The sequence below is a fragment of the Setaria italica genome, chromosome VI (assembly GCF_000263155.2).
Source record: "Setaria italica strain Yugu1 chromosome VI, Setaria_italica_v2.0, whole genome shotgun sequence".
NCBI classification, from domain to species: Eukaryota; Viridiplantae; Streptophyta; class Magnoliopsida; order Poales; family Poaceae; genus Setaria; species Setaria italica.
Genome location: NC_028455.1, coordinates 6,571,196 through 6,582,078, shown reverse-complemented (window position 1 = coordinate 6,582,078; position 10,883 = coordinate 6,571,196). Strand labels below are relative to the sequence as shown.

General features: G+C 51.2%; 2 protein-coding genes across 4 annotated transcripts; both read left to right on the top strand.

Annotated features, from left to right (window-relative positions):
• LOC101785968 (cytochrome P450 703A2) lies at window positions 1–5,510 on the top strand. 3 transcript variants are annotated; one of them, XM_004972872.2, is made up of 4 exons: window positions 2,295–2,568; window positions 2,802–2,963; window positions 3,597–4,468; window positions 4,634–5,510. In XM_004972872.2, exons 3-4 carry the CDS (start codon window positions 3,620–3,622, stop codon window positions 5,282–5,284), a joined length of 1,500 nt encoding a protein of 499 aa, XP_004972929.2. In that variant the 5' UTR covers window positions 2,295–2,568; window positions 2,802–2,963; window positions 3,597–3,619; the 3' UTR covers window positions 5,285–5,510. The 3 variants fall into 3 exon arrangements, 2 of the variants coding, with proteins under 2 accessions (XP_004972929.2, XP_022683059.1); XM_022827324.1 differs by having other exon boundaries at window positions 3,304–4,468; XR_002678023.1 differs by lacking the exons at window positions 3,597–4,468; window positions 4,634–5,510 and adding an exon at window positions 3,304–3,542 and having other exon boundaries at window positions 1–2,568.
• Window positions 5,511–6,030: 520 nt separating this feature from the next.
• On the top strand, window positions 6,031–6,961 carry LOC101785562 (non-specific lipid-transfer protein A). Its single transcript, XM_004972871.1, has 2 exons — window positions 6,031–6,442; window positions 6,593–6,961. Exons 1-2 carry the CDS (start codon window positions 6,081–6,083, stop codon window positions 6,600–6,602), a joined length of 372 nt encoding a protein of 123 aa, XP_004972928.1. The 5' UTR covers window positions 6,031–6,080; the 3' UTR covers window positions 6,603–6,961.
• The last annotated feature ends 3,922 nt before the right edge of the window (window positions 6,962–10,883 follow it).

Sequence of the window (10,883 nt, the reverse complement as noted above, 5' to 3'; positions counted from 1 at the left end):
AAAAAAAGTTGAAGTTGGTAGAATGGAGCTGTTTTTTATGGAGCGGTTCCAAACACACCCTAACTCATGAACAGTGCAGTTACAATATAAGATGAACTTAAATGTTCAAAGTTGAGCAATAATCCAGGTGATTTCGAATTATTTGACCTCATTATTGTAATTTGTAAAGGAGTTGTACGAATGGATTTATGTGGAGTACTCGTGAAAAGATACGAGTGGAGGCATTCCCTGGCAACGCGGTGGACGGCGATGGCCGCGCTGCGGCTACCCAGAGCTCCGGCCACGGCCACCCTGGCCGGCGCGGGCGTCCCGCACCGCTTCCGAACGCCGGAGCAGCCTCCACGGCCACCTCGGGTCCCTAACACGGCCCACCTCAATGCGCTGCTCACGGCCTACGGCCGCCGCGGCTGCATCCGGGACGCCCAGCAGCTGTTCGACCGGATGCCCCGCCGCGACGTCATCTCCTGGACGGCGCTCCTCACCGCCTACGCCGACGCCGGCGACCCCGCTTCCGCGCGCCTCGTCTTCGACGACATGCCCCGCCGCAACGCCGCCTCCTGGAACGCGCTGCTCATGCTCTACCTCCGCGCGGCCCGGTGGAGGCCTGCCACTGCGGCGGCGGCCGCGCACGCGCTCTTCGCGAAGATGCCGGCGAAGAACGCCGTGTCCTACGGCGCCATGATCACGGGGCTCGCAAGGGCGGGCATGCTGCGGGAGGCCGAGGCGGTGTACGGGGAGATGCCGCCGCAGTGGCGGGACCCCGTTGGGTCGAATGCGATAATGGCTGCGTACCTGAGGGCCGGGGAGCTTGGCATGGCCCTGAGGGTGTTCGACGGAATGGCGGCGAGGGACATCTTTTCCTGGAGTGCTTTGGTTGATGGGCTGTGTAAGTATGGGACTGTATCGGAGGCGAGGAGGCTGTTTGAGGCAATGCCGGAGCGGAATGTGGTGTCCTGGACCTCGATGATCCGGGGGTACGTGAAACGTGGGATGCGCAGAGATGGTATCTTGCTGTTCCTGGACATGAGAGATGAAGGTGTTCAGGTTAATGAAACGACACTCTCAGTGGTGCTGGATGCCTGTTCTGAGGCCAGTCTTGTCAGAGAAGGAATTCAGATTCATGGGTTGATTATAGCAATGGGTTTCGAAAAGGATGTTTTCTTGGGTGACTCGATAATCATAATGTATTCCCGCTTCGGTTGGATGGTCGATGCTAGAAGGGTGTTTGCTTTCATGGAGCATAAGGACATAGTATCGTGGAACTCACTGATCACAGGGTATGTTCAGAATGACATGATTGAAGATGCACATGTGCTTTTCAAGTTGATGCCTGAGAGGGATGCTGTTTCTTGGACATCAATGGTAGTTGGGTTTGCTAGTAGGGGTTGGATGAGAGAGGCCACTGACCTCTTTGAGCAAATGCCAGGAAAAGATGGGGTGGCTTGGGCTGCAGTTATTTCCAGTTTCATTGCAAATGGAGACCACGTAAATGCTGTGCGGTGGTTTCGTCGTATGTCAAAGGAAGGGTGCAAGCCTAATACAGTGGCTTTTAGTTGTTTGCTGAGTGCTTTGGCTAGTCTGGCAATGGTGAATCAGGGATTGCAAGCCCATGCCTATGCGGTCAACATGGGATGGGTATTTGACTCAGCTGTTTACACTTCATTGGTGACAATGTATGCAAAATGCGGTAGGTTGGCAGAGGCTCATCGTGTTTTCTCAAGCATCAGCAGTCCAACCCTCATTGCCACTAATTCTATGATTACGGCATTTGCACAACATGGCTTGGCAGAAGATGCGCTCAAACTTTTCAACAGAATGCAAAATGATGGCCAAAGGCCTAACCATGTGACATTCTTGGGAATTCTGACTGCTTGTGCACGAGCTGGTTTAGTTCAACAAGGTTATAACTACTTTGAATCCATGAAATCAGTCTATGGCATTGAACCAAACCCTGACCACTATACCTGCATGGTTGATCTTTTAGGCCGTGCAGGCTTCCTTGCTGAAGCACTGGAAATGATTAACTTGATGCCCCAGAAAGATTATCCTGATGCATGGGCAGCTTTGCTTAGCTCTAGTAGCCTCCATTCTAATCTTGCTTTTGCAAAATTAGCAGCAGAGAGGCTACTTGAGATGGATCCTTACAACGCAACAGCTTACACAGTCCTGTCAAACTTGTTCTCCAAAGCAGGGATGGAGGATGATGAAGAGATGCTAAAAGTTGCACAATTGTCCAACATGGCTAGTAAAAGTCCTGGGTATAGCCTCATCATACAGGAAAAGAATAACACGGAATGAGCACCTCCAGGTGCAGATAACTGGCATAACTGGCATATTGTAAGACAGGAATATAGGATTCACAAAGGAACAATTCTAATGCCAAGAGTAGATGTCAATTTTTTGATATGTTTTGTATGCCATTGCAGAGTCAGTAATTGGAACTGAGACAGCATAGCACACTTGGGCCAGGACATTTTTCATTTTTAATGCCTAAGTATATGTGGATATCTGATAAGATAATTACTGATATGAAGATTAAGGAGCCTGTTGATCTGGATCAACTATTTGGTTAGTTTTACTTCCTACTTCACCTTATGTTTTTGGGATAGCAATTTCAGTATGCAACTGATCAGTTGTATTTGATTCATGGAAGAGTTTTTTCTTTTTCTTTTGTTTGGATCCCTGCAAAGGTAGTTTGGCACATGTAAATCTTATCCACATAGCAGAATACAGTACCATATAATGTTGTTTATATTCTTTACAATTCTGATGTTTATTGCATCTGTTGCACCCTTTTTCAGACTCTGGAGAGTCAATGATGCTTCTGCAAATAATGCATCTGCTATCATGACATGTTGTGCAACAAGAAAATCCTTTGGTGCTGTGTGCTTTCAACCTTCAGGAATATTTGTGCAAGATATAATCTTCTCATCCATTGTTAGAGAAGAGAGTCATTTAGTGAGGTAATCTTTATGCTGATTCAGTCATTCGGATGAGGCAACCATACCAACGTGAATGGATAATTAGGCTTTTGTTTTTAGAAGTTTCCAAGTAATTCATGAAGGTCTACGATGCTCTGCTCAACAAAATAGGGGTTTATCTTTGTGCCTTTGTTATAGATGTGGCAGGTGGAGTTTGACTTGCATGGTAAACTTTTTTTGGTTTAGCAAATTGCTGAGTAATGAGCAAAAGATCCTAATTTTGGGAACACAACATCAGCTCGTTCTCTCTGAATACATGGTCATGTTCATGAACTTTCTTTTGTTCTAATCCTCTTCTATTTATTCTATGACATTTTTTCAGTGCTCTACAGTCTACGTTGCACAAGTCATGTCAAGATCATGACGGTTTTTATATACATGATGGTAGTTGGGGTGCTTAACCATATAGATCAACACAAGAATCATGACTAGTCCAATACTGTAACCAATTCGCTTCAACCTCAATCACTCGATTTTCTTTGTACTTTACCGGAAGGCTTGTTGGGATCCCATAAATAGCCAACATTTGCAATTCAACTTTAATTGCCATCTGTTTCTGAACCATGGATCCAGTTCTTCTCTCCATCCTCTTATGCTTATGGATCTTTATTGTAGTGTATTGGAGGAGGAGGAACAGCATGAGGCAAAGGCTTCCACCCGGACCTCCAACATGGCCAATCTTTGGTAACCTTCTCCAGTTGAGCCCTCTTCCACACAAAGACTTTGCTCGATTCTGCACCAAATATGGCCCCCTTGTCTATCTCCGCCTAGGAACCATTGATGCCATCACCACCGACGATCCTGAAGTCATCCGTGAAATACTCATCCGGCAAGATGAGGTCTTTGCTTCACGACCTCGGACACTGGCTGCTGTCCATCTTGCCTACGGGTGTGGCGATGTGGCTCTTGCTCCGCTGGGGCCAAACTGGAAAAGGATGAGGAGAGTTTGCATGGAGCACCTGCTGACAACCAAGAGGCTCGAGTCTTTTGCTGCTCACCGAGCTCAGGAGGCTGAGCACCTCTGCCAGTTTGTATGGGCCAAAGCTCAGTCTGGGAAGCCCGTGAACCTCAGAGAGGTTCTCGGTGCGTTCTCCATGAACAACGTCACAAGGATGTTGCTGGGGAAGCAGTACTTCGGGATCCAGTCCGCAGGCCCTGGTGAAGCGATGGAGTTCATGCACATCACCCATGAGCTGTTCTTCCTGCTGGGCCTGATCTATCTTGGGGACTACTTGCCGGCTTGGAGGTGGGTTGACCCATATGGGTGCGAGAAGAAGATGAGGGAGGTCGAGAAGAAGGTGGACGACTTCCACCAGAAGATAATTGATGAACACAGGAAGGCTTGGGAGGCCAAGAAGAGTGCTGCGGCTTCCCTGGATGATGACGATACCAAAGAAGAGATGGACTTCGTCGATGTGCTTCTATCTTTGCCTGGTGAGAACGGGAAGGAGCACATGGATGATGTCGAGATCAAAGCTCTGATGCAGGTACGCTTATACTATTACAAAATCATGTGCTTTTTAATTCTGATTATTAGGCACAATAATACATGTTTTAGTTTTAGAAGTGTTGTGCATACTGAATTGTTCAAGCAGAACTGATACAATCCCAGTGTAAGTACATGAATGAAATCAATGCATGTTCATATGCAGGACATGATCGCTGCGGCTACGGACACTTCATCAGTGACCAACGAGTGGGTGATGGCGGAGGTGATCAAGAACCCGCGCGTGCTCCGGCGGATCCAGGAGGAGCTGGACGCGGTGATCGGGCGCGACAGGATGGTGGTGGAGTCGGACCTCGCCCACCTCCCCTACCTCCGGTGCGTGGTCCGGGAGTCCTTCCGGATGCACCCGGCGGGTCCCTTCCTGATCCCGCACGAGTCCCTGAAGCCGACGACGATCATGGGGTACCATGTCCCGGCGCGCACGCGCGTGTTCATCAACACGCACGCGCTGGGCCGGAACCCGCGCGTGTGGGACGCCGTCGATGAGTTCCGGCCGGAGCGGCACCTGCCGACGGCGGAGGGCGGCCGGGTGGAGATCAGCCACCTGCCGGACTTCAAGATCCTGCCGTTCAGCGCCGGGAAGCGCAAGTGCCCCGGTGCGCCGCTGGGCGTGGCGCTGGTGCTCATGGCGCTCGCTAGGCTCTTCCACTGCTTCGACTGGTCCCCGCCCGACGGCCTCCGACCCGAGGACGTCGACACCCGGGAGGTCTACGGCATGACCATGCCCAAGGCCACGCCGCTCGTCGCCGTCGCCACGCCGCGCCTCCCGCCCCACATGTACGCCTCCTTAGCCTGACGCCTAGCAGCTGGTGCCTGACGCCTAGCAGCTGGTGCACCATGGCTGGCGCCTGGCGGCAGCGAAATGTAACGCCAACCTTGGTGAATTGGTGATCCTCCATGCATCTTGGTCGCCATGGCTAATAGTAACAGAGAACTGATCCGATGTAAACATATATGATGAATGCAATTACAAATTCCTCCTTAATTTGAGTTTGAGATAAATGTTTAAGAATTAAGATTGATCTTGGGGAGCTACTCACAATGCCATGGCGGCGACGGAATGTACCGCATGTCATGGCCATAGTGAATTGGTGATCCATGCATCTTTGGTCGCCATGGCTAATAGTAACAGCGAGCTGATCCTATACGTAGACATAAACGATGAATGAAATGTGAAATTTCCTCCCTAATTTGAGTTTGAGATAGTACATGTTTAAGAATAAAGATCACTTGATGATGAGCTACTCATAACGCGACGAAAAAGCACAAGCATCAAACTGTTGAAACGGCTGCTGACGTGGCCTCGAGATCATGCACGGCATGTCGGCATGACCGGAAAACCCTATCCGTCTGCCAGTTTTTGGCATACCAATGCATCACCCGCGGCCGCCATTTATGAGCTTGGTATCAGCACCAACAGCCCAACAGAAAGCTGAAACGGCTTTTCCTTTCAAAAAAAAAAAGCTGAAACGGCTTCGCCGACCCTGAGCCCTATAAAACCCCAGCTGCTGAGCCACTCCACGATCACAACCCAGAGCAACAGCAAGAGCAGTAGCAGCAACACTAGCAAGGAAGAAACTACAGAGATCGAGATGGCGAGGAAGGGCGTTGCGGCGGCGGTCATCGTGGTGGCGGCCATGGCGTTCCTGGTGGTCACGATGGCGGCGAGGCCGGCCGAGGGCGCCGTGACGTGCGCGGAGGTGGACTCGAACCTGCGCCCCTGCGTCGGGTACGTGACGGGCAAGGAGGCGGCGCCGCCCGCCGAGTGCTGCGCCGGCGTGAAGCGGATCAGGGCGCTGCCGTCCGGCACGGTGGAGCGGCGGCAGGCGTGCGAGTGCGTGAAGCAGGCCGCGGCGAAATTCCCGGGGCTCAACGCCGACGCCATCCGCGACCTCCCCGCGCGCTGCGGCTCGCCGCTGCCGTTCCCGCTCACACTCAACTTCGACTGCACCACGTACGTCGTGTCTAATTAAGCACCTCCTTACATATATCTTCGCTAAATTACTGCGATTCTATATATATGCTAACTTTATCAATTAGCTAGGTTTTCTTGGTTATATACTAATTAGTGCAAATTTTCGTTTTGGTTTCTGACTTTTTTCAGAATTCCATGAACTGAACTCATATGAAGGCAAAGAGGCCATCCTGAAAGTGTGGAGAGACTAAAAGATGTAGAGAGGGGAGTAGAATAAGAGAGTTCACTCACTCTAAGTGAACTTGTTGCTTTTGTAACAATAATGTCCCTTGCTTTGCATGCTAGATTTTATCTAATGTACTGGAAATAATGTGTTGGGCGTCGTCACCATGCATGCTTTTGTGGTGGTTTGTTGCATTGCATCTCTCCCTGCGTGGAGAGGAGTTGTCTCGAGTTGTTCAACGCTGGTGTTCACAATATTGATGACCTCCAGTTGTTTGTACTACTTGTTTTTCTTTACCTCTTCTAATAAAACTTGCTGGAAATCTCTTGATATCATTTTTTGGGGAAAAAAAGACTACACCGTCATGATACTAGGAAGAAGCGGAACTAGCGCCGGAACGTTCGATCCACGACGATGAGATACGCGAATGCCATCCAGACATCATGTAATAACATAACAGCCCGATCAAGCTTTGGTTCTTTGATTTGCTCAACAGAACACTTGCTGCTGGAGTGGCACATGCCAATTTTTTTTGAACCGAACCGTACGAGACAGTGCGAGTTGTTATTGATATAGCAGAAAAAATACAAGACTACTGGAAGGTCATAGACAGGAAAAAGAAAAGAAAAGGGAAAAACAGCTAGATTCACCCGGTTGGATTGGGACATCAACGCGGGTAACCACTTAACTCTAAACTGTCAAACCTGACTGGTTGGATTGGGACATCAACACGATCACACCACTCCACTTAAATAGCGGCAGTAGATCACACTACACCACTCGACGCACAACAACGCAGAGCCGAAGCCTTTATCGCGGCACCCCTGACAGTCTCACACTCATGTAGTCGCCAAACCTCCAGGCGTGACTCTGCATCGATAAGGAACTAATAGGAGCAAACCGCAACTCACCGAGAAAGCCACCGCCATACGGGACCCTTTGCCGTAGTGCCGCTGTAACACCACATTCCACCTGGCAGAGTGAAACCACCAGATCCGAACCTCTCGCAGGCTGCCTTGCAGTCGCCACCACGAAAACACAGCGCACAGGGCCTCGCCACACCGCCGTTAGACTCCACCTCACTCTCGCACGCGGGGGCCTTGCCACGTCTGCAACAATACTCCATGTCACGGATCCGTTTCTTTAGTCGCAGTTAGAATGGTGAGCAATGTTGCCCCGCGTCCCAAGGTCTCCATCGAACAACCAAACTGTTGCCGCAGGTTGACTTCGCCTCGTTGCTCAACCCGCGCACATAGCCTCCGCTGCTGTGCCAGCAAGCCAAAGAAGTCGCTTGCGCCGTCTTCCTATGATGTACCACACCGGAGTAGCCTAGCAAAGCCGAGCAATCTGCCGTAGTCCGCTGCAAACCTAGTTGTCCCACGATGTCGTTGCTGCAAGTGTCGTTCTCCGACGCAGTCCCACGCCGTACTGACAGCTACTAACCAACGCCAGCCGCCACGGTCCGCTGCAAGTAGCCAACCCGACAAACATGCAACGACCTCTGGCCGCCACCATAACAAACGATCGCCTCCACGTGAGCTTGGCAACTCCCGTCAAGCCTGTTGCGGCAAGACCCCACCACCGGTCGCAGCCTCCCATGACCATCAACGTCACCAGTATTGCTAGAAGCCGATTTTGGTCCCTAGAAACGACACCTCCTAGGAGGGCACGAAACCAATAGCGCCGCCGTCGCTCGTCCATAAACTGGACAAGGTTTTCACCCAGAGAACCCTGTGCAGTAGGGATAGTGCTTCAACATGGCACTCCCAACGGCGAGAACGACGCCCAAAGGCGCCGCCGCCATCACCACGAGCAAGGGCTTTCGCCCAGAGTATCCCATCCTCAGCGCTAAACGCCCTCAGCCCGGCAGTACCAGGACCCCAGCCATGAAGAACCACTCGGGGGCGGCATTGCCGCCATGCCTCCTCATCCGCTGCCACTGCATGCCTCAGACGCGCCATCGACCTCACATACGTTGCGCCGTAGGCATCGCACCCGTACCCCTGCCGGGGTGGAGCACCACCTAGCCCTTTGAGCCGTCGCCGTTCCTCGCACCGTGCCCAGCCGCCGCCGCGCCCAGGCCACGGCAGCGCGACCACCTCGCGCCTCGCCGGATCGCCTTCGCCTCGCCTGCTCACTGCCGTGGCTACGCCACGTGGGCCCCACAGCCACCGCGCAGCCCAGCCGCAGCAACCCGTGCCTGCCTGAAATCCGCATGGACCACGGCCAGTGCGCTGGCTGCCCCCGCAGATCAGGCCTCAGGGGCGCCGCATCTATCGCCCCGAGCCGCCGCCGCCGTCCGCACCTGGCGGCGATGCAGCCTTCGCTTGGCCTCCAGCTCCTCGCTGGCTCGACCACGCGGCCTTCTCGCGCCGCACCAGCCGTAGACCTTGCCTCCCCGCACAGCCGCCAGCGCGAGACTGAAGCCGCCTGTGCATGCGCCACCTTCGAGTCACCTTCCTCCTGCTGCCAACCATGTCAAGCTGCTGCCGCCGCGGAGGCCCCAACGGCCCGATCTAGTCTCCGGCACATCGGATCCGCCCTTGCCAGCGTGGATCTAGCCCGCCGCGCTGCGGCCAGCATGGCCGTCGATGGAGGCAAGCACGGGACAGACGGGTGGCATGTGCCCAACCACAGAAACCCAGGGCCCCGCTGCCGCCGTTCTCACGGCTGCACGGGCTTCTGGTGGCACGCTCAGGCGGCGGCGAGGCGAGAGGAGGGAGCGAGGTGGGTTGGCGGCGGCGCGGCAAGGGTCACCGCCCGTGTCGCCCGAGAGCAACGCGGGGGCCTCTCTACCTTTTGCTTTAATGCAATGCCGCAAATTAGCACATGCCAGTAAGACTAGTGGATAATGCTGCTCATCAAGCTAATTAAGCAGTGCATAATGTTGAGGGCGATTATATAACATAGTCAACTAAGAAGAACAAATTAAAATATTATATACATGGCCAGTGGCGGATCCAGGACACGAGCTGCAGCCCTGCTCCAACACCAGAAAATCAATGGAGCTTTAAGGCAAGATATATAGATACTAATTAATGGTGCAACACATTTTTCCTCTATTAAGCTTGTATCAGCCCCCATCCTAACCAGTTCCTGAGTCCGCCCCTTGTATAGAGCAATATATACGATCGATATACAAATACAACTGCTCACGTATAGCAGCATATATACGCGTACACGTAAACCGAGGCGAGACGCCTCAGCGCGCCAATCCGATCAGGAAAAAACCTCATCAGTAACTGAAGTTTAGGACACCGTGCGACAAACAAAAGGTTAAGGGCAAGGGGCAAGTATACTGGGTTGTCTAATAGACGGTCTCATGTATTGATATGTAATCACGAGATGGCTTAATAAACAACTTGTGCAATATGTTGTCTTTTTAACTTGTCTCATAGTAATTCTATTCCCTTAATTTGTACATAGAAAAAAATATTACGAGTTACATGCAACCACAACTCGTACAATGGTAGAGTAGTTGTCTCGTAGTCCTAAAATCTAGCCTATGAGGTGGTTGTTTCGCGAAACAACGACCTCTTTCTCTCTCATCATCCTCCCTCCTCCACATCAGCAAAAATCTTACGTGGCATTGCATGAGACGACCTATGAGACTGCTGAGGTGTAGCAATGTATGAGACTGCTGAGGTGTAGCAATGTACTTGCTCGGGTAAGTAATCATGCATTCACATGTAATCATGAGACACAATGGGTTGTCATTTTAAGTTGTCTCATAATAATTCTATTTTCTTAATTTGTGCATAGAAAAAAAATATTATGAGTTGCAATGCAACCACAACTCATACAATGGTAGAGCAGTCGTCTTGTAGTCCTAAAATCTAGCATATGAGGCGGTTGTTTCGCGAAACAAGGATCTCTTTCTCTCTCCTCACCCTCTTTCCTCCACATCAGCAAAAATCTTACATAGCATTGTATGAGACGACCTAGGAAAGTGAAAATCACTCTACTGAAGTGTACTTTCTCTAAATCACTCTACTACGTTATCCCACCAAAGTGAAAATCATTGAGGTATACCTCTTGATTGTATTCTATATTTCTTTACCGAAAAATAGTTGGGAACTACCCTGTTTTGTTTTGGTAACTTAAAATCACCCAACACCATTATACAACAATTTAAAAGTTCACAATGCAAATGGAGAGAAAATGTAGCATCCCCTGCTTCAAAGCTCACAAACAACACGCGCTCCGGCGCGATGCACTGCATGATTCGCTTGGCTCCGTACACACCACAAAGCTCCA